At 41.4% G+C, this 23,972-nt stretch overlaps 1 protein-coding gene across 1 annotated transcript in view; it reads left to right on the top strand.

The window, feature by feature from the left end:
• Positions 1-23,462, top strand: part of LOC125918016 (alpha-ketoglutarate-dependent dioxygenase FTO-like) — a 46,121-nt gene extending 22,659 nt beyond the window's left edge. The window contains exons 2-4 of the mRNA XM_049624073.1: positions 7,711-7,790; positions 14,152-14,295; positions 22,548-23,462. Of these exons, the coding sequence (XP_049480030.1) occupies positions 7,711-7,790; positions 14,152-14,295; positions 22,548-22,679 (356 nt within the window). The 3' untranslated portion in view covers positions 22,680-23,462. The remainder of the gene's footprint in view (positions 1-7,710; positions 7,791-14,151; positions 14,296-22,547) is intronic.
• The last annotated feature ends 510 nt before the right edge of the window (positions 23,463-23,972 follow it).

Below are 23,972 nucleotides of genomic sequence, written 5' to 3'. Positions count from 1 at the left end.
ACCACAATTTCTTTATCTGTTCATCAGTTGATGGACATTTAGGCTCTTTCCATAATTTAGCTATTGTTGAAAGTGCTGTTAAACACTGGGGTACAAATGCCCCTATGCATCAGCACTCCTGTATCCCTTGGGTAAATTCCTAGCAGTGCTATTGCTGGGTCATAGGGTAGATCTATTTTTAATTTTTTGAGGACCCTCCACACTGTTTTCCAGAGCGGCTGCACCAGTTTGCATTCCCACCCACAGTGCAAGAGGGTCCCCATTTCTCCACCTCCTCTCCAGCATCTATAGTCTCCTGATTTGTTCATTTTGGCCACTCTGACTGGCGTGAGGTGATATCTGAGTGTGGTTTTGATTTGTATTTCCCTGATGAGGAGCGACGTTGAGCATCTTTTCATGTGCCTGTTGGCCATCCGGATGTCTTCTTTAGAGAAGTGTCTATTCATGTTTTCTGCCCATTTCTTCACTGGGTTATTTGTTTTTCGGGTGTGGAGTTTGGTGAGTTCTTTATAGATTTTGGATACTAGCACTTTGTCTGATGTGTCATTTATAAATATCTTTTCCCATTCTGTTGGTTGCCTTTCAGTTTTGTTGATTGTTTCCTTTGCAGTGCAGAAGCTATTTATCTTCATGAGGTCCCAGTAGTTCATTTTTGCCTTTAATTCCCTTCCCTTTGGAGGTGTGTCAAGTAAGAAATTGCTGCAGCTGAGGTCAGGGAGGTTTTATTCCTGCTTTCTCCTCTACAGTTTTGATGGTTTCCTGTCTCACATTCAGGTCCTTTATCCATTTTGAGTTTATTTTTGGCGAATGGTGTAAGAAAGTGGTCTAGTTTCATTCTTCTGCATGTTGCTGTCCAGTTCTCCCAGCACCATTTGTTAAAGAGACTGTCTTTTTTCCATTGGATACTCTTTCCTACTTTGTCAAAGATTAGTTGGCCATACTTTTGTGGGTCCAATTCTGGAGTCCCTATTCTATTCCATTGGTTTATGTGTCTGTTTTTGTGCCAATACCATGCTGTCTTGATGATTACAGCTTTGTAGTAGAGGTGAAAGTCTGGGATTGTGATGCCTCCCGCTTTGGTTTTCTTCTTCAATATTACTTTGCCTATTCGGGGTCTTTTGTGGTTCCATACAAAATTTAGGATTGCTTGTTCTAGCTTCGAGAAGAATGCTGGTGCAATTTTGATTGCGATTGCATTGAATGTGTAGATAGCTTTGGGTAGTATTGACATTTTAACAATATTTATTCTTCCAATCCATGAGCATGGAATGTTTTTCCATTTCTTTGTATCTTCTTCAATTTCCTTCATAAGCTTTCTATAGTTTTCAGCATACAGATCTTTTACATTTTTGGTTAGGTTTATTCCTAGCTATTTTATGATTCGTGGTGCAGTTGTGAATGGGATCAGTTTCTTTATTTGTCTTTCTGTTGTTTCATTATTAGTGTATAAGAATGCAACTGATTTCTGTACATTAATTTTGTATCCTGCAAGTTTGCTGAATTCATATATCAGTTCTAGCAGACTTTTGGTGGAGTCTGTCGGGTTTTCCATGTATAGTATCATGTCATCTGCAAAAAGTGAAAGCTTGACTTCATCTTTGCCAATTTGGATGCCTTTGATTTCCTTTTGTTGTCTGATTGCTGAAGCTAGCACTTCCAACACTATGTTAAACAACAGCGGTAAGAGTGGACATCCCTGTTGTGTTCCTGATCTTGGGGAAAGCTCTCAGTTTTTCCCCATTGAGGATGGTATTAGCTGTGGGCTTTTCATAAATGGCTTTTATGATGTTTAAGTATGTTCCTTCTATCCCGACTTTCTCGAAGGTTTTTATTAAGAAAGGATGCTGAATTTTGTCAAATGCTTTTTCTGCATCAATTGACAGGATCATATGGTTCTTATCTTTTCTTTTATTAATGTGATGTATCACATTGATTTGCGAATATTGAACCAGCCCTGTAGCCCAGGAATGAATCCCACTTGATCAGGGTGAATAATTCTTTTTATATGCTGTTGAATTCGATTTGCTCACATCTTGTTGAGAATTTTTGCATCCATATTCATCAGGGATATTGGCCCATAGTTCTCTTTTTTTGCTGGGTCTCTGTCTGGTTTGGGAATCAAAGTAATGCTGGCTTCATAGAACGAGTCTGGAAGTTTTCCTTCCCTTTCTGTTTTTTGGAACAGCTTGAGAAGGATAGGTATTATCTCTGCTTTAAATGTCTGGTAGAATTCCCCAGGGAAGCCATCTGGTCCTGGACTCTTATTTGTTGGGAGATTTTTGATAACTGATTCAATTTCTTCACTGGTTATGGGTCTGTTCAAATTTTCTATTTCTTCCTGTTTGAGTTTTGGAAGTGTGTGGGTGCTTTGGAATTTGTCCATTTCTTCCAGGTTGTCCAGTTTGATGGCATAAAATTTTTCATAGTGTTCCCTGATAATTGCCTGTATTTCTGAGGGACTGGTTGTAATAATTCCATTTTTTATTCATGATTTTATCTATTTGGGTCCTCTTCCTTTTCTTTTTGAGAAGCCTGGTTAGAGGTTTATCAATTTTGTTTATTTTTTCAAAAAACCAACTCTTGGTTTCATTGATCTGCTCTACTGTTGTTTTAGATTCTATATTGTTTATTTCTGCTCTGATCTTTATTACTTCTCTTCTTCTGCTGGGTTTGGGATGTCTTTGGTGTTCTGCTTCTATTTCCTTTAGGCGTGCTGTTAGATTTTGTATTTGGGAGTTTTCTTGTTTCTTGAGATAGGCCTGGATTGCAATGTATTATCCTCTGAGGACTGCCTTTGCTGCATCCCAAAGTGTTTGGATTGTTGTATTTTCATTTTCATTTGTTTCCATGTATTTTTTAATTTCTTCTCTAATTGCCTGGTTGACCCATTCATTCTTTAGTAGGGTGTTGTTTAACTTCCATGCTTTTGGAGGTTTTCCAGACTTTTTCTTGTGGCCGATTTCAAGTTTCATAGCTTTTTTCAAGCCCAGCGATTAATTTTATGAGTATTATTCTAAATTCTTGTTCCATTATATTGGTTAAATCAGTTTTGATCAATTCGTTAGCTGTTGCTGCTTCCTGGAGTTTCTTTTGAGGAGAATTCTTCCGTTTCGTCATTTTGGCTGGTTTTCTGTCCCTTCTGCATTTTAAAAGGTTGTGTGCTCTGCACCTGCGAGCACTGCTATATTAAAGGAGGGTCATATGCTGTCCAGGGTCTGGCCCTTCAGGTGGTGTTTTTTCGGGGATTGTTATGTGCTCTCTGTTGTTGTGACTTTGGTTATTTTATTACCCTACTCGTAGTAATATTTTGTACCCTGCACCAGGTGTGCTTTGATTTGTTCTTTGGAGTAGCCCTTGTAAACGAAAACAGATGGACAAACAGGAGACAAAATATTAATTGATTTTCACATATTGAGCCAGCCTTGCATATGTGGATACATTTCAGTTGGTTGTGGCATATAAGTGTATAAGATATATATAAAAGTATATAAAATATACATTGTTGGATTCTATTTTCTAATACTGTATTTTTTGAGGATTTTTGCATCCATGTTCTTGAGAATATTAATTTGTAGTTTTCTTTTCTTGTAATATCTGTCTGCTTTTGGTATTAGGGTTTCGCTGGTCTCATAGCATGAATTAGGAAGTCTTCCTTCCACTTTTTTCTTCTGGAAGAGTCTGTAAAGAATAGGCATAGTTTCTTCCTTCAATGGTTGGTAGAATTCACCAGTGAACCCATCTAGGCTTGGAGCTTTCTGTGTAGGAAGGTTAGTAATTTTGATTCATTCTTTAGTACAAATAGGCCTATTCAGATTGTCTTTTTCTTATGTGAGTTTTGGAAGATTTAGTCTTTCAAAGGAATTGGTCTGTTTCATCTCTGTTATCAAATTTGTGGGCATAGAGCTATACATAGTATTACTTTATTAGCCTTTTAATGTCCATATGATCTGTAGTGATGTTCCCTTTCTTGTTTCTGGTATTAATAATTTGTGTTTTTCCTCTTTTGTTCTTAGTCTGGACAGAGGCTTATTGATTTTATTGATCTTTTCAGAGAACCAGCTTTGTTTCATTGACTTTCTCTGTTAGTTTTCTGTTTTTGATTTCCTTGATTTCTATTCTAATTATTTTTTTCTTTTTATTTGAGATTTAATTTGCTCTCCATTTTCTAAATTCCCAAGGTTGAAGCTTTTATTACTGAGTTTGGATCTTTCCTTTGTAATATATGCATTCAGTGTATTAAATTTTCCTCTTTGAAGTGCTTTTGTTGTATCCCACAAATTTTGATGTTGTATTTTCATTTTCATTTAGTTAAAAATACTTTAAAATTTCTCTTGAGATTTCTTCTTTGGCCATGTAAATTAGAAGTATGCTGCTTAATCTCTTAAGTATTTTGGGATTTTCCAGCTGTCTTTATGGTACTGATTTCTAGTTTAATTCTTATGGTCTGATAGCAGATATTGTATGATTTCTATTCTTTTAAATTTTGGTGTGTGTGTGTGTGTATGTGTTGTGTCCAGAATGTGATCTCTCTTGGTGAATGTTCCATATGAGCTTGAGAAGAATGTGTATTCAGCTCTTGTTGGATGAGGTAGTCTGTAGATGTCAGTTATGTCCAGTTGATTGATGGTATTCTTGAGTTCACCTGTGTCCTTACTGATTCTATGCCTGATGGATCTTTCTGTTTCTGATAGGGGGTGTTAAAGTCTCCAACTGTATTAGTGGATTTGTCTATTTCTCCTTTCTATTCTATTAGATTTACTTCACATAATTTGACTCTGTCTTATAAGGCAAATACACATTAAGGATTGTTGTATCTTCCTGGAGGATTGACTCCTTTATGTAATGCCCTCTTATTCCTGATAATTTCCTTGTTTTGACGTCTACTCTGTCTGAAATTCATATAGGTACTCCAGCTTTGTTTTGATTAGTGTTAACATAGAATATTTTTTTCTCCATCCCTTTACTTTTAATCTGTATGTGTCTTTATACTTAAGTGAATTTCCTGTGGACAACGTATAATTGGGTTTTGTTTTTGCATCCACTCTGATAATCTCTGTCTTTTAATTGGTGTACTTACTCCATTGACATTGAGAATTATTATTGATATAATTTATTTATTTTTTTAATGTTTATATATTTTTGAGAGAGAGCACAAGTGAGGAGGGGCAGAGGGAGAGGGAGACAGAATCTGAAGCAGGCTCTAGGCTCTGAGCTGTCAGCACAAAGCCCAATGCAGGGCTGAAACCCATGAACCATGAGATGATGACCTAAGCTGAAGTTGGACACTCAATCACCTGAGCCACCCAGGCGACCCTAATATAATTGATTTAATAGTTACCTTATTTGTTAATGTTTTCTGTTTGTTGCCCTTGTTCTTTGTTCTGATTTTTCTCTTTGGCCATCATTTCTTCAGATACATATTTTTTTCTATCATTCTCCCCCTTCTGAGAATCCAATTACATTTATGTTAAACTGATAAATAGTATCCCAGGTCATTGATGCCTTTTCAGTTACCTGTAGTCTTTTTTCTCTCGATGCTTCAGTTTTGGATGGTTTCTATTTCTGTGTATTCTAGGTCGCTGATTTTTTTTTTTTTTTTTTTTTTTTTTGCAGTGCCAGAAGTGCTGTTAATCTAATTCACTGTGGTTTTTTTTTTTTTAATTCCAAAGACTACATTTTTCATCTTTATAGCTTCATTTCATTTATTTATATATATGAAAGATATATATGTGAAAGAAAAGAAAGATATGTGTATTTCTTATATACACCTATATAATATATACCTATATATGCCTATATATCTTATATGTACCTATGTGTCATGTATGTCTTTCATTTCTCCTCTCCTACTTTTTTTTTTATAGGGTTTTACTCTTAAGTCATCTCTACATCCAACGTGGGGCTCGGACTTACAGCCCTGAGATTGAGAATCGCATGCTCTGCCAACTAAGCTAGCCAGGCACCCCTCTTCTCTGTTACTTTTTGAATGGATGCCGGATATTGTGAAGTTTGTTTGGTGTCTGATTTTGTTAAATTCTTTTCAGTAGCGTTGGACTTTGCTCTAGTGACTAATTAACTTATTTGGAATAACTTGAATCATTTGGAGGCTTGCTTTTAAGCTGTCAAGCGGATCTTTGACACAGAACTAATATAGCCCTGCTACTAAGGTGATGCTTCTCCAAGGACTCTATCCATTCTCTCACGTAGCAGGAGCCATTCTAGCTGCTGAGAACACAAAACCTCCCCAGCCCTGTGTGAGCTCTGACATTTGTTCAGCCTATTGTTTGCTGCTGCTTCTTCTTCTGTCCTTGGGAAGTTTTCATTCACACACGCCCTTGTCAGTGCTCAGCCAGAGACTTGAAGGAACCCTTCGGCCGATGTCCGCTTGTTTTCTGTCCGTGCAGGTTCTTCTATTCCAGTGTTCTGTTGTACATATCCTCGTTGCCTTGGGCTTCCTAAGCTCCAGTTTCTGTCCTCGCAACTCAGCAAGAAGGAAAGCTGAAAACTCTGGGTTCTGTCTGACTCCCCACTCTCTATTCTGGTTTTGAAACTGTTCCGGGTAGTAAGCTAGGGCAATTTTAGGGCTCACCCATTTTATTTTTCTATCCCGGGGATTATATCTTTCTCTGTTTTCCAGTGTCAGAAACCTTTGTTTCCTAGTGTTGGTCCCTTTAATAGTTGCTTCAGGTAGGAAGGCAGACCTTCTCACTGTTCTTCCAGAATGTTCAGAAGCAGGAGCCCTTCAGTTGACATTTCACATTTCTGTTATTTTGTTTAGAAGTTAATTTTCCTGACACATAAGGGGTGTGGTGGTCTTTGTCTTTTAGTATAAATCATTGTGGGTCTTGGTATCTTGGTAAGAAGCCTCTGTTGCCTATCTGGGAAATCATACACTGCTGGGGAATAGTACTGTTCAGTTCTCTTCTTTGTAATAGAGGGAGTGATGTCCTAAGCAGAGGTGATAGAGATTTTTTGCCTGACTTGTGGCATCATTTCTTAGAATATGCAGCAACTTGGCCATTGGTTTTCTTCCACTGCATGTGGTTTTAAGCTTATTTTTCAACTGATGAATTCACCACCTACTCCATTCTTGGGTTGTGAATCCATAGGCTTGAATTCTGTTCTGAGTGCCAAAACTTTGCAACTGCTGAGTTGGTTGGTTTTTTGCCTGGAAAATTGTTAGGGCAAAATTGATATTTTGATTGGGGAGAGAAAGAGGTAGATTTTCAGATGAAAGCTGTTCCACCCCAAATAATGTAAAAAAAAAAATTGGCTTATTATCTAAAGGCATGGATAGAATTTGATGTATCATGAGAAAGAGAAAGTTCATAAATAGTAAACTTAGTGGTGGGAGGGCATCATAAGACCACACATAAATAGGGTAGCCATATGTACTGTTTGCTAAAGACCGTCCTGGTTTATACTTGTTGTCCTCGAATAATTAACATCCCCTTTTACTCTTGGGCATGTCATGGTTTTGATGTCTATCCGTAATACTTATGCACATACAAAGTCATCCCAGTTATAGCTAATGGTTTAAAGAATTCAAAGTAGGTGTTAATTCCTTGGCTGTTGTTGTTAAATAACGGATTTACTGTTTACGTTGTATTTTTGTTGAATGGTTTATTATAGTGACTAATAAATGTGTGTGTATGTATGCGTGTGTGTGTGTGGTTTTATTTTCTTTAATTTTTGGTATTTTTCCTACAGATGATCTCAATGCCACCCACCAACACTGCGTTTTGGCTGGTTTACCACCTCGATTTAGTTCCACCCACCGAGTGGCAGAGGTAAGTGTAAATAAAAATGTGTTTCAAACTTAATTGGATGTGACAGTAGTGGTTGGAATGAGCAATTTCACATAGAGTTTTGGAAGAGTAGTTGATAGGAAAATTGCTTCCATCGAACTTGACTTGAGCCTTTATTTACTTGCTTTTTCAGCTTTGGGTTGTGTTGGATACAGTTTTTAAAAACAGTGTACTCACAGCACGGGATAAGTGTATTTTGCTTCTTTGGGGTTATGTTTCTTGGAGAAGGTAAAACATCATCGGCAGGTGTCCCTAGTTAGAGATTTTCTGAGGGGTTTGTATCTGTCAAGGTCAAGGACAGGAGATGGCCAGCAGGAAATGGGGTGGATTTGTGTGCTTGTGCATGTGTTAGCTGTGACTGGCTCTGATGGTTGGGAATTTACATTTCCCTTAACTTTTCGGTCAGGCTTCTGGGCATGTGAATGTAAATTAAGGAGAAAGTTACAGTGTGCCAAGGAATTTCTGAGCTCCCCAGTTGTGTTCCTAACCCAGACTTTATTGCTCAATTCTGCCACCACTTGCAGTGGCTGATGGTCAGCTGATTAGACCAGTTCAGAATGGTAACCTAAGAGGTGAGGAAAAACTCTGAATAGTCACCCTGGGGTACTAAGTGATCAGTTAAGAAGGGTTCCATAGAGCAGGAGAATAATCATGAGAAGGACGACAAGTTGACCTTGTATCCAAACTTGTTATCTATGCTTTTGCTTTGTAGGTTGACTTTTCATCCTACCACAGGGGGATCAGGGTGCGAAGTTGGGCAGAAGGGATACAACAAAGTAGCAGGGAAACACAAGCACAAGACCTTTTCAGTCCTGAGACTGAGTCTGCAAGGCAGTGGCACGTCTTTTGTTAAGTCCATAGCTTTTCTCGTGAACTGGTCACGTTGTTATGGGACAGAGAGGGCACGAGTGTCTACTCAATCAAGATGCCAGCCAGCCCATCAGACATTCTTTCCTGCCTTCCTCATGTCCCTTTCTCCTCTCTTCTATTCACTCATCTAAATATTGGAGTGCCAAGGGGCACCTGAGTTGAGCCTCCGACTTCGGCTCAGGTCATGGTCTCGCAGCTCGTGAGTTCGAGCCCCGCGTTGGGCTCTGTGCTGACAGCTCGGAGCCTGGAGCCTGTTTCGGATTCTGTGTCTTCCCCTCTCTCTGCCCTTCCCCCGCTCATGCTCTGTCTCTCTCTGTCTCAAAAATAAATAAACATTAAAAAATAAACATTAAAAACATACATACATACGTACATACATACATACACACATATGTACATACTTGGGTGCCTGTTGTGCATTCAGCAGCATTCCAGGCTTGAGAGATGGAATCATCAGCATGACAACCCTGGCCACTACCTTTGTTGAACTTGCATGTGAGTCGGGGAGACAGATACCAAACAAAAAGACACACAGGTGCTTATCTTAGAGACCTAAAAGTAAGTTCTCTCAGGAAGTTGTGACGGCAGGACTGTCTGAGTGGAGGGAGGAACATAAGAATGAATGCGAGAATGAACGAATTTACTCTTTATTCGATGCTTTCCCTGTGCCAGGCTCTTGGCCAACTCTCAAGCCTGGGTGATTTAGGGATGTCGTTACCATTAGTAGAAATGGCAGTTGAAGACATTAGGGGAAGACGATAGTGCATTCAGTTTTGAACAGGCTGGGTTGGAGCTGCCCCGTGGAGCGGTCCAGCAGGCAAATGCAAATAAGGGACTAAAACTCTCCTCCTCCACCTCCTGCCATAAAAAAAGTCCGTACCTACACAGACCTCCAAAAGGGGCCTGCCAGAGTACGGTTTGAACAGTCCCCCTGCAGCCTTATTTCCTTTTTTCCAGGCAGACCAATTTTATTAGAGTAGCAGTGCTTTCAGAATATCCTGAGGTTTAGCATTTTCTGCTTAGTCACAGCTGTATTTGTATCTTCTCATTTTTAGGCAACATCGCGAGCGTTAATTCACTTTTAAATAGGGAGGTGGATATATATGGTAACGCTATTGGGAGAAAACCAGTATCTCAAATCTAGGTCTTTTATAACCTCTGCACTTCAGTTCAAGCCACAAGATATATTTTTTTTACTAATTAGACACATCCGATGTGAACGATGTGACTATCTTGCTTTCTGAAGTATAGATCAGGTCAGAAAACCGTGGCCCATGGGCCGTAAGATCTTGGGGCAACTGCTCAGCTCTGCCATTGTAACTCCAGAGAAGCCAGAAACTATATGGAATCAAAGGAGTGTGGCTGTGTTTCAATTCACATTTTATTTATAAACTCATCATTTTAAGGTGATTTTTTATTTCCGTGGAAAGTCAAAACTGCTGATGATCAATGCTGGTAAAGTTACAGTGAAACATACATTCATATAGTTCTGGAAGTTTTTCTAATTGGCATACTTTTTGGTGAACTATGTGGGGATGTGTTCAACTACCATAAAAATACTCATATTTTTGATCTCATAACACTATTTTTTTGGACTCAAACCTAGGAAACCATTCAAAAGAAGTATATATGTATATGTATGTATGTATGTATGTATGTGTATGCGTATTTGTATGTATGTGTATATATTTATATGTGTATATATGTTTATATCTATATACATACAAAGATGTTTAGAGTGATTAAGAGTAGTGAAAAGTTGGGCAGAACTTCGGTGCCTTTGTAGCACATGACTCCTTAATTAAATTATCAGCTCAATGAGCAATCATTGAAAATGGTAGTTTTGAATACTTACATACAGAGGAAAACAGAATATACACTGTTGTGTACTGACTGGTCACAACTGTGTGGACAAAGACTCACGTGCAATGAAAATAATAAAAATAGGGAAAGATGAAAGGATCTTGTTTTTATCTTACTTAGAAATTCTTATTTCATGATATATTATTGTTTTCAGTAATAAAAGAGGGAAAAGACTTTTTTTCTGACATGAAAGTTACATTGCTGTTTCCCTCGATAGAAGAGGGGAAAATCCATGCAGCATTATAGCCCTCACTTACTTTATAAATGTCTTCTTTCTTGTTTCACCTGTGCCAAACAAAATGATTTGCAATTTTCTGCCTATTCAAAATATGTAGGAAACAGACTGTCTTAAGGAAGCGATGTTCTGAAATTCGTTTTAGTTAATCGGAGAAGAAATCTATTTAGTTTTTTGGTTACATGTGACTAGATTATGTCTGATGGCTCTTGACCTTTATCTGATTTTAGTTTTCTTCTGGTTGGAACAGAAGAACTCCATTCTCCTGAATATCTTTTTTTTTTTAAGTTTAAATTTTATATATCATTATATTTTGAATAGGTAGTTACTCAAATGGTTCAAAACCTAAAAAGAACCTAAGAATAAATAGTTTCAAGTCTCTCTCTTCCTCCTAAAGCCAACCAGCTCCTTCTCCCCAGAGGTACCCAGTATTATCAGATTCTTAGTTTTCTTTCTGTGATGCCTAATACATATACAAGCAAATATGTGTTGATATTTTTTATACAAATGGTAGCCTACTCTATATACTATTCTGCACTTTGGTTTTAGTAAGCCTTGGTGATAACTGCTTATCAATATATAATTCTCAGAGTAGACAATGATTTTTTTCCGATATGACACCACAAGAACAAAACAACCAAAGAAAAAATAGATATATTGGACCTCATCAAAGTTAAAAACTTTGATACTCCAAAAGGTTCCATCAAGAAAGTGGAAAGAGATACTGCAGAATGTGAGAAAGTAGTTTCACATGACTTGTCTCATAAGGTATTCGTGTCTAGAATATATAAATAATGCTTACAACCATTAATTAAAGAGATACATAATCCAATATTTTTAAATGACAAAGGATGTGAATAGACATGTCTGCAAAGCAGGTCTACAAACGGCCAATAAACACATGAAAAGATGTTGAACATCATTAGTCATCAGGAAGATGTAAATGAAAACCCCAGTGAGATATCACTTCACACCCACTAGAATGGTGATGATTAAAATCACAGTAACAAGTACTGGGGAAGATGTGCAGACATTGGAACCCTCACGTGCTGCTGGAGGGAATATAAAATGGTTCAGCCACTTTGGACAACACGGCGACGCTTCCTCAGGATTTTCAATACCGTATGACCCAGCAGTTCCATACCCAAGAGAAATGAAAACTTCTACATGAATGTTCTTAGCAGCTTGATTCATAATAGCTGCTAAAAAAAAGGAAACATGAATGTTCTTGATAGCTTGATTCATAATAGCTGCTAAAAAAAAGGTTGGCAGAAAGGGGAGGAGAAGACACAGAGTTTGTACAGGGGTGCAGAGTGTGTTTTGGGGAGATGACAAAAATATTCTAAAATTAGTTGTTAAAACGGTCACCTAGGGGAGCCTGGGTGGCTCTGTCGGTTACATGTCCAACTTCGGCTCAGGTCACAATCTCACAGTTCCTGAGTTCGAGCCCCGCGTGGGGCTCCGTGCTGACAGCCCGGAGCCTGGAGCCTGCTTCGGATTCTGTGTCTCCCTCTCTCTCTGCCCCTCCCCTGCGCACTCTGTCTCTCTCTCTCTCTCTCTTTGTCAAAATAAGTCAACGTTAAAAAAAAAATTAGAAACAAAACAAAACGGTTGCCTAACTGTGAATATACTAAAAACGATAAATTGTATGCTTTCAATGTGTGACTTCTATGACATGTGAATAATGTCTCAATAAAATTGTTCCCCCAACCTCTGCCAAAAAAATAGGCCTCATTGTGGGCTCTTTACAACAGATAAAGCTCTGTCCACCCAGGAAAAAAAAAAAGTCCCGCATGTGGCTCCACCATAGTTTATTTAAGGGGTCCCCTTTTGATGGGAAATGCAGGTTGTTTCCAGTCTTTTGTCGGGATAAATGCATTGTAACCTCTCATGTAGGTCACTTGATACTTGGGAAAGTAAAGGTGTGAATACAACATGTTTATAGACAGAATGTCTTTTAATAAGAGGTTGTAGGAGTGGCTCAGGGACAAAAGTGAGTGGTGACTCAGCGCCCCTTTTTGTTTTTTCTAGGTAGCAAATTGGAGCTGCCTGCCGATGTGCTCCCGGCACTTTGAGGTCTTCATATTAAAATGCATATTAGTCAGGCTTCTGTTTTTGTCACCGTAACTTTGTTTTTCCCAGGCTTATACGTGACACATTGCGTAAAATGGCGGTAGCCGCCCAACTGATTTTTATACCAGGGCACTAGAAGGTTCTAAGACATCTGTTTGAGTTATACGTATTCAAATAAAAACACTTGCGTGATACCTTTTCCTCACGGGGTCTAAAGGACATTTGTAGCTCTTTATCATTCTAGGAAATCACGTTGCCACCGTCCGCATCCTCTTTTTTCCTGACATACGTCATTCAGAGGAGGAGTTTGTCCATTTGACCTCTGCTTTTCTCCCACAGACACAGAGAGGGACGAACTAGCTATCTGCCCCTGCCCACACCAAGCTACCAAGTGAGGCCTTTGAACAAGCCCTGAGGGCATGAGCCATGTGTTCTCCATGATTAGAAGAACCTGTTCTACCAAGGACTTGCGGCCGTGAACTCTATGGTTTTTGCAGAAAAGGAAAATGAGTCCTTTGCCCTGTGCTTATAACTTCACTTTTTTGTGTGTGCCGTTACCGTTCCATTTTGTGGACCGCTGAACTGATCAGGCTGGTTACTTTTCTTTCCCATTGTGAGGTCCAGGGCACTTATACAATGAAGTCAGTGTCTTTGATGTCTTGGTTAATTAGTGATTCGTCCAATAACTACTCACTAAGTTTCTTTTACATTTAGTACTTGGTTCTAGATGCTGCAATATGCGTAGAAAGAAATATATAATAAGGGGCTCCTGGGTGGCTGAGTCAGTTAAGCATTCGAACTTTAGCTCAGGTCATGATTTCGTGAGTTTGAGTGCTGACAGCTCAGAGCCTGGAGCCTGCTTCCAATTCTGTGTCTCCCTCTCTCCCTGCCCTTCCCCTGCTCGCGCTTTCTCTGTCTCTCTCTCAAAAATAAATAAACGTTAAAAAAATGAAAAAAAAAAAAGAAATCTACAATAAAAGTGTGTGTGTGTGTGTGTGTGTGTGTGTGCGTGTGTGTGTATACACACACATGGCTTTAGCCTCAGGGAGCCCACTGTTTTGAGATATAAGGCCCATATAATGAAAGAAAACCAGCCAGAAGAGTGGCCCAAGTGAGGCCAAGCTGGCAACACAGAGCCCAGTGAGCCGGCCACTATAGTATTTCTTAAGTTGAATAGGGACTGAGCTGTGGGGGCAACAGGTGAACGTAATGGACAAGGGACAAATGTGGATACCCCTAGGACGAGTCGATGGTGAACTGGAATTTTGCTCCTCATCTTGATTGCTGGTTCTGTCTCTGCAGTGCTCCACCGGAACCTTGGATTATATCTTACAGCGCTGCCAGGTGGCTCTGCAGAATGTCCGTGACGGGGCAGACGGTGGTGATGTTTCTTTGAAATCCTTTGAGCCCGCGGTTCTGAAACAAGGAGAGGAAATCCACAATGAGGTGAGGACTTTCAGGAACCGGGAAGCTGCCTGCAAGCTAACAAGTTGATCTGCCGTAATTTCATATGGGTATAAGACCTGAAATTCCTCAGTGAGAGATAAAGAATAGTTTATTACTTACAACGATAGCAGCAGCCGGAGTATCAGCATTTTTGTGCCAGTTGTGCAAGCCTCTCTTTCCACGGGGCAGCACAGAGCAGGCCCGGTTACATATGCACCTGCAAGGGTTGGGTTATAGGAGAAGAACAAAGGGAACCCGAATCTCTTATAATAGGCAGTAAGCATGGCTGACATTTGTTCCAAACAAGACACCGTCTTTATCCTCCAAGTCTGTTAGCATCCCTGCCCGTTGTTCTGGAGATGAGCTATATCTTCCAAGGCTGTTCTCTATACCAACCATTCTTGCTGAGATAGAGGGAAGTCAGTATCTTGCTCACAAGGTGCACAGAAGCACAAGACCCATGAAGAATGGTCTTTCTGCAAGGACCAAAGGGAAGGGTGGGCGGACCCCAGGAGCAAGTGTCCGTACCTCGCTTTTTGTTTACAGAATGAGGTGTGGGTCTGCAGTCTGTGAGACCAGCAGCTCTGGATCCCACCAGCCAATGTTCCACCAATTGTGCTGCTCTCAGGAACACCCTCTCAGCTTTTTGCTTTATCTTTGGACTGTGCGTATTGTTGTCTACTTAATACTTTTAAAAACTCGGCTCATTTTTATGTAAATAAATTTTCTTTGAAAAGGAAGCTTTGTATTACCACTTTAAGAAGCGAGCCAGTATCACTAGCCAAAAGAAAAAGGAACCAGAGAGATCTCGCCAGTGTAAACAGAGCAGTGTTACTACCTTCCAGCAGATTCTCTCGCCGGGAGAAGGCTCTGAGCCTGAAGTCTCCATTATTCATGGGAAGCAGGGAGAGCAGCCTACAACTCCTGTGTTTTCTAACAGTCATTGAATTCGACGTTGAAAATGGATGAATTTTGTGGCAGGCAAATTAGATCTCAAAACAAAAAAAAACTTTAAAAGGAAAAAAGAGGTTCCCGAGTCATGGAGAATTGTTGAAGGTTATCACCAACCCGAGACTCTCTCTTTGTTCGGATTGGAAGGATGGGCGGAGAATTTGGAACACAAAAATGTTCTCTTTCATCCTTCCAGCAAGTAATTACTGATTGCGTGCCTGGCACTCTTCTGTGTGCTTTAGGATGTAAAGTTTACGGTAGTTTACGAGAGTAAACTAGGCATCCTAGGCCAGGGAGAGGACAGATAATAAACTTAATACACCTGCTCATCATATAGTAGGTTCTTGAGATAACTAGAAAACATCCCCACTGAGAAGATGTGCTGTGAGCAGGGACTTGAAAGAGATGAGGAGGAAGCCACGTAGATATCTGGGGAACAGTATTTCGGGTGGAGGGACAAACTGCCACAAAGACTGTGAGGTAGGAAAATGCCTGGTGTTTCCAGACTAGGTAAGGGACAGTCTAGTTCAAATGGCAGGAGCAAGGCTGTGAGTTCGAGGACATGAGGTCACAGAGGTGGTTCTAGGGGCCTGGGGAATAGCAGATTGTATCAGTCCTTGGAGCTCCCCATGAGGACAACCACTTTCCTGTTTACTCAGAGGGGAAGTGGGGAGCCACTGAGGGCTTTGGAGCAGAGGAGAAACGATGTCTGCTCCCACGAGGTCATACAGTGTCTTTAAAGAGATATTTAGGATCTTGCGAACTGCCCCATACCTTGTGAAACATTGCCACCATCTCTGGAACAAAAGGCAAAGAAATTCTTCCTTTCAAGGAAAGAATAACCACTTCTAATGCTAATAAGCTGCACTCAGGACTGACTTTCTTCCCTTCCCTGTACCTGATAAGTGCCCCATTTTCTCTCCTATCTGTCCTTAAGTAGAGACACTGCTGATAGCTAGAACCTCAAGAAAGATAAGCGTTTTATGGGCCCGGTGACCTCACTGAATTAGACTTGGGAGCAAAGTTATGTCTTCCTCCATATTTGCAGTAAAGAAATTCTGGTCTGTAGTAAAGAAATTCTGATTTTTTCCTTCTCTACAAACCTTGCAATGTCAGGATTCAGGCCAGCTGAATGGGTGCTCTTTTCAACACTCAACATGAGTTATTCCCTGCGCCACCACCCCCCCCCCCCCCCCCCCGCCCCGCCATATTGGTCTTCTGTGACTGGCCGAGATGTTTTGTTATCATCAACGGGTGGGGGAAATCTGTAAAATCACACTGTTTATCTAATAGTAGAATATTGTCATCTGAGCCCAGTAGCTTCAGCAAGTGACTGGCTGCTTTTGACACTGTATACCTTAGCAAAGTGGGATAGACGTGTATCAGAAGCCTTAGCCCCCTGAAGCTAGTCTAGAAATCGAAGGCAGAGAGAGATCATGAATCTAAATATGGTGTGTGCTCACCTTGCCCAGCCCCCCAGTCTTTGATTCTTCAAGGCCACCTCCTTCATATGAATTCCATATGCCAAAGCACGTTATCATATACTGTTCTTTGGCCCTACGCGCTGGCCTGGGATCGAGCACTGACATGATCACTTTCTACCATGTCCTGTTGTGAAACAATAGCATCATACGTGGTCCATGATCGTTCCCCCTGGGTTCTTTATTGTTCGATTTCCTCTATCTTAAAGGCCATGTGCCTTTGCTGCACCAATTACAGGATGAAGCCCTGGGTTTTATGTGTTGCGGGCCTTCAGGCTCTGTGGGTGTAGATGTGGCTTGTTTCCTTTAGATGGTTTCTAACTAAGCAGTTTGGGAACTGTGGGGAATAGACCTGAGTACCTTTAGAAGGTATTTTTTTTTCCTAACTAAAGATGCTTAGCAAAGGTTTTTGTTCACTGATAAGCAGAACCCTCCTGCATGTTATTATGCTGTTTTCCTTCTTAAAAATGGTTTGGTCTGGGGCACCTGGGTGGCTCAGTTGGTTAAGCGTCCGATTTCAGCTCAGGTCATGATCTCACGGTTCGTGAGTTCGAGCCCCGCGTCGGGCTCTGTGCCGACAGCTCGGAGCCTGGAGCCTGCTTCGCATTCTGCGTCTCCCTCTCTCTCTCTGCCCATGCTCTGTCTCTCTGTCTCTCTCTCAAAAATAAATAAACATTAAAAAAAAAAAATGGTTTGGTCTGGTCAGACCTGCATCTTCCTCGGAGTTCCTGGGAAAGAGCCTTCATGGGGTAGCTCTTAGTAGATTGGACATTAGCATCTCTCCCTCATCTAACATCTTGCTCAGTGAAATAACTTATTTCAGGTGTTGTGGTGAGACATTAACCCCAGCGGGCATGTTCACGCATCCCCTGAAGGACCTGCGTGAGCTGAGCTGGGACCAAATCAAGAGCCCCCCACTGACTTGGCAGAGAAAAGTAGATGACAGTTGCCTACCTGTGGAAGTGATGGAGGCGTTTACAATGAATGGTGAGGTAGCGTCTCATAAGTCACGATTTTGAACTTTGCTGTTGAATGCCTGAGGTTTCAGGTAGGTGGGTGGATTCCGTTTCTTCTTCCCCTTCAGACTTTTCCTAGACATTTTTAGGGGAAAAGTTTTTCTTGACTGATCTTCTCTGAGACCGTTCCAGGTACAGATTAGTTAAGAGGGTGATGAAGGACAGTTGTCCCAGCAGTCCCTGTTGTGAAACGGACACTATTGTGAGCATGTTTTCATTTTTCACTGATGATTGAGAAGGCCCTTCAGGAACCTGCAAGGCCTCTAGGTTGTCAGTAGGCCTTGGCTAATTGCTCATCTTTGTATTGTAGCTGCTCAAAAGATTGAATAATTGTGAATTTCCTTGAAGGGCCTGTCCAGAAGGTGGGAGTTTGGTGTCTAAGCATCATGAGCTCTGAGAGAACCTCAAAAGAGTTGCTATGTGTTGTCTCCTTGACGCTCCCATCTCTGGGGATCTGCATCACCCGTGGAGTGTTTGTGGCCCCAAGGCAGCCATTACCCTCCTCAGGGTTTGTCTCTAGGTTCTGCTCTGATAGTTCTGAGCTTCCCGGTGGGGGGGGGGGGGGGGGGGGGAGGGAACCCTGGGTGCACCCTGGAGAAGGGATGAAGACCCTACTCCTTTCATGCTTAGAACTTTATTGGTCAGTCACTACGGTTGACCTTTGATTGTTTTTTCAACCCCGGAAGCGATAAGGCTTCCATTCTATTCCGAGTCCTGACGCTTCAGCTTTCGTGGGGTATCCACCCTGCAGCTTTCTTTTCTTAACCCCGCAGTTTAGGGAGAAAAAAATAAAAATAACTTTTTCTTGTTTGTTTGTTTGTTTTTGTAACTCAAACTCTGAATCAAATGGCTGGAAGTATTCTATGCTTCCTTAATTAATTTTAAGGAAGCAGCCAACGACGTCTGTTGGCAGTGGGGGAAATGGCGAGGGTGACATTTGTTTAAAATCCTGTAATGTTTTTTTTTTTTTTGCCCACAACATTGAAATGAAAAAGTCAGGTTATGGAACCGAATAAAATACATGCCAGTGGATTTGATGCCCAGAAAGATTGTATCTCATGGGAAGTACTTCAACTCATGAATAAAACTCTGCCGGGAGTAAGTGCTCAGCGTTGAACTTTACTGACTGGCCTCTCTGGAAGGGGGGTGGCCATGAATTGACATGGATGTTAAAACTTTTCTTGCTAAAAAAAAAAAAAAAAAAAAAAGAGTTTAGAGTGGGAGAGAGCCAAAGCATAAGAGACTGTTAAAAACTGAGAACAAACTGAGGGTTGATGGGGGGTGGGAGGGAGGGCAGGGTGGGAGGGAGGGCAGGGTGGGTGATGGGTATTGAGGAGGGCACCTTTTGGGATGAGCACTGGGTGTTGTATGGAAACCAATTTGACAGTAAATTTCATATATTAAAAAAAAAAAAAAAAAAAAAACTTTTCTTGCTAAGAAAATTTTATCACGTTGTGAGATCCTTGGGGACAATAAGTTGTAGGCCTTGTTCAGTTTGCTTTCTTAGCATCTGGCAAGTGCCTGGCATATAGTAGCCCATTCATTATTAACTCACTAGTCCTCACTCTAAATCTATGTGGTTATTATGTGATTGTCTTTATTTTACGGGTGACATAGCCATTTGGTACTGGAGTCCAAGTTTGAACTGGCTCCAGGGCCCTTATTCTTTTTTTTTTTTAATTTTTACAAAGTTTATTTATGTAATATTTTTTGAGAGAGAGAGAGAGTGAGCAGAGTAGAGGCAGAGAGAGAGGGAAAGAGAGAGAATCCCAAGCAGGCCCCGTGCTGTCAGCGCAGAGCCCGACGCAGGGCTCAAACAAACCATGAGATCATGACCTGGGCTCGAATCAAGAGTCGGACACTTAACCAACTGAGCCACCCAGGCGCCCCGCTTCCTTATTCTTAATCATGGCACCGTCTGCGTCAACTGATAGCTGGGCACCTAAGGAGGAAGCTGAAGTCCTGATTTATTAAAATGGATGGGGTCCTCCTTTGCATTCTCGTCTCATAGCAGAGTCTCCAGGTATGCCCCTCTCCTTCCTTCTGCGGCTTTGATTTACTGAAATCTAGACCCTAGTGTACCCCAATAGGTTGAATAAACTAATTACATATGCTGATCTGTTTTATTTCTTGGGATACCATGATTGCCAGGGCTTATAAGTTTTGTCTTCACCAATGAAAATAACCAGCCCCCAGATAAGAAAACCTTTTGAAATCTTTGCAGCTTGCCCTGACATCGGGCGTGATGCTTTGCTAATAGGCTGCTCCCATAATGGGAACCAATTTCACACAAAATCTATTAAATAGAACTCTTCTTGTAGTGAGTAATATGAAACCTGCATCTTCAGAGAAGTTGAACTGCCCTGTGTTCGCTCTCCTCTCAAAGCAGTGTGGTTTACTGCTATTACCAACTGTCTCTAAATACCACAGATAAGTTTCGGCAGCTATTGTCTTAATATTGTCCACATTCCTTTTTTTTTTTTTTTTTTCTGTTTAAACAGCTTTAACTGAAATCAGTTCTACATATCAAACAAACATTTAGTTAATGTAAACTGAAACCCTTTCATATGACTGGGTGTTCTCAGGTTAGTTATTTGAGCCATTTTCACCATTGGTAAATCTTCACAAGTTGCTTTTGTTTGCCTCGCGAAAGTTCAATATGGATAAATACAGAAATTCTTTGTGGTAACAGGTAAAGGTTGTACTAGTTGGACTGTCTAGGGAACACGATTACCGTAGCAAAAGTCAGACGACCCAACATTAACCTCTAAGCTGTGAAAGCTCAACATTTCTTTAGAGGGCAGAGGTCAGAAGAGTTGTGGGGATAAATAGAGTTGTACGTTGACAGTAAAATTTGATTAAAAAAAAATTTTGTTAACGTTTATTTATTTTTGAGACAGAGAGAGACAGAGCATGAACAGGGGAGGGGCCGAGAGAGAGGGAGACACAGAATCCGAAACAGGCTCCAGGCTCCGAGCCGTCAGCACAGAGCCCGACACGGGGCTCGAACTCACAGACCGTGAGATCATGACCTGAGCCGAAGTCGGACGCCCAACCGACCGAACCACCCAGGTGCCCCTGTAAAATTTGATTTTTCAAGGTGAAGATGAGTTTTAGAAGATTTGGAAAGTGGATAGAAAACAATTTCTTACCCTTCCAAAGCTTTACTCAGCCTCTCCTCTACATACATTGGGGTTATTTCATTTGCAAGGGACAAAAAAAACCTCAACCTGAATTGGCTTAAGTATAAAAGGCTTCTGGGACTCCTGGGTGGCTCAGTTGGTTAGGCATCCGACTTCAGCTTAGGTCACGATCTCGCGGTTTGTGAGTTCGAGCCCTGCGTTGCGCTCTGTGCTGACAGCTTAGAGCCTGGAATCTGCTTCCGATTCTGTGTCTCCCTCTCTCTCTGCCCCTCCCCGGCTTGCACTGTCTCTCTCTCTCTCTCTCTCTCTCTCTCTGTCTGTCTCTTTCTTTCTCAAAAATAATAAATAAGCCTTAAAGAAAATGTAAATAGGTTTAAAAAATAAATAAATAAATAAATAAATAAATAAATAAATAAATAAAAGACTTCAGGAATAGCTTGGTCAAGAGCCAGGTGGTATCACCAGCACCTGGTTTTTATCTTTTTATCTTGCAGTTGCTTCCTACTGGGTTGTCTCCATTTTTCCCATTTGGTGGTGACATGGATATAGAATGCTTTTCCTGGATCTTCTCATGGGATCTAGACTTAACTGTGATTGAACATACCGCGATTGTCTCCATACCCAGTTCTGTGACTAGAGAGATGTGGGGGGCTGATTGGCTGACACTTGGGCCACACACTGCATCCCTGGTGTTGGGGCTGGAGATCTACCCAGACCACGTGGACTGAGACTGGGGAAGGGGTTCGGTTACCAAGTGAATAGTGAGGTTTTGCTAGAATAGAAGGAGGAATGTTAAGGAGGCAAATAATAACCATAATAATAACCATATAGGTTCATAGGAAGGAAAAGCAATTGTTAATGCCTTCACTGTTCTTTCTACCTATTGACATGTGCCCTGACTTGAAAAGTAACAATTTGAATGGCTGTAGGTTTAATGGATGCCCCATAATTAACTTTGCATTGTTTAGTTATAAGGGCTAGGACTCTCACCAGCTCCTCCTGGCCCATGGTAAATTCTGTATTTATTTTAAATCTAAGAGATCTTGAAATTGGCTGTCTCATAATATATGTCTGTTTTGCTCTAAATATCAGTGTTTAATAAAGATGTTTAATAAAGATATATTTTGATTCTATCTTCCCTGTCCCACATTACGCAGACTGCTGTATACTTCAGGATCTCAGTATTTGTGTTTTGTCTTGCCTTTTTGTAAAATTTATTTATTTATTTATTTATTTATTTATTTATTTATTTAGAGAGGTAGAGGGTGCAAGTGAACCAGGGGCAGAGAGAGAGAGAGAGAGAGAGAGAGAGAGAGAATCCCACGAGGGGCGGGGAGGGGTGGGGGAGAGAGAAATGGGGCTCACCCGGGGCTCGAGCTCACCCCGATGCGGGACCCAAACTCACGAACCATGAGATCATGACCTGAGCTGAAGTCCGACGCTTAACTGACTGAGCCACCCAGGAGCCCCTTACGACTGCTTTTCTCTTGGCTTTGCAGAAATGCTCTGGAGACTCCCCAAGTTCTACTGGAAACCAGTTAGGCTGAGCTTTTCTCACCCTGTGGCGATTAAGTTACTGGAGGAGAATCGGGTGACAGTGTTGTCCTTGATTGCCCCTCATGAAGGCATTGTAACAACTGCCTTCTCTTTATGGCCCACAGGTTGAGTTCGAGTGGCTGAGACAGTTTTGGTTTCAAGGCAACCGATACAGAAAATGCAGTGATTGGTGGTGTCAGCCCATGGCCCAACTGGAAGAACTGTGGAAGAAGATGGAAGGTGTGGTAAGTACCTGAGGTCCGGGGCCGCATTTTCTGGGACGCCGGGCTGTGTGACCCCTCTGCTGCCTCATTTGCATAGGCAAATACATAATTCATTATCCCAAATTATTGAGTTAGGTAACTGTTCGCCAGGAACAGCCAGGATTTTGCCAGGACAAGCTCCCTTGAGTTCAGTGGGCGTTTTCTTGAGTATTTCCCACATATACGGCACCATGCCGGACGCACGGTAGGAAGTGACGAGGAGGGAACCACGATGGAACGGTAAGATTTAAAATGCCTTTGCATTTTTAGATGCACCGGGCACTGTTCTAAGGGCTTTCCCTGTATTAACTTCTAAAGTTCGTACAGCAGCCCTACGAGGTGTAGAAACCCTTATGAGCCTTAATTTATAGATGTGAAAACTGAGACATTGAGAAATTAGGTGCCTCGCCCAAGGTCACAGAGTAAGCAGCAGAGCAAGATGGAGACCCTGGCAGAGTCTGGCTCTGTAGCTTAACTGCTGCATTCAGTTTAACAAGGAGAGAGACATGAATATAGCCAGGTGTTACATTAGCTAAAATGAAAGCCTGTAATAGAGACTAAAAAAAAAAAAAAAAAAATCACAGGCCAGAGGAGGGAGTATTAAATTCAGGCCACTGGACCAGGACTGTTGTGAAACAGCAGATGTTGCCTTTGGGGACTTTGGATGGGGAGGCGTAGGGTCAGATGGGGCATTGGGAGAGGAGCATTAGGCTCTAGGAACTCTACAAACGAGACTGGAAATGGGGCAGTCCAGCGCGGCCAGAGCAAGGGATGGCGGGGGGGGGGGGGGGGGTGGAGTCAGAAGCATAGCTGGAAGGCGAAATTGAGGCCACTTGCCAGTTTTGAATTAAGTCTCAATTTAAATAATAGCAGTAATGGCAGACCCTTATCTGATACTTATTAAGGACCAGGCACTATTCTGAATGTTTTATGTATCACTTATGTAACTTTTACGGCAACCCCATAAAGTAGGTATGATGGTTCTCCATTTCATAAACCAGGAGACTGAGCCACAAAAGGTTTCCATAACTTCCTCAAGATCACACGGCTCATAAGCGGGGGAACGGGGATTTGAACCCAGGAAGGCTGGCTCTAGGGTCACGCCCTTCACTGCCTCGCTGCTCTGCCTCCAGACCGTTGAACTTGAAATGTAGTGGAAAAGTGGTAAAAGCCTGCTGCACCCTGGAGGTGGTGCCTGCACAGACTCAGACTTGTTCTGGAAACAAGGATCCGATCTGCGCAAGTGGGGAGCTGTGGCCAACCTCTGTTATAAAACCGAGGTTTTAT

This window comes from Panthera uncia, unplaced genomic scaffold (genome assembly GCF_023721935.1).
Source record: "Panthera uncia isolate 11264 unplaced genomic scaffold, Puncia_PCG_1.0 HiC_scaffold_368, whole genome shotgun sequence".
NCBI classification, from domain to species: Eukaryota; Metazoa; Chordata; class Mammalia; order Carnivora; family Felidae; genus Panthera; species Panthera uncia.
The sequence above is the reverse complement of the archived record's forward strand: the minus strand, read 5'-3'. Positions and strand labels throughout refer to the sequence as shown.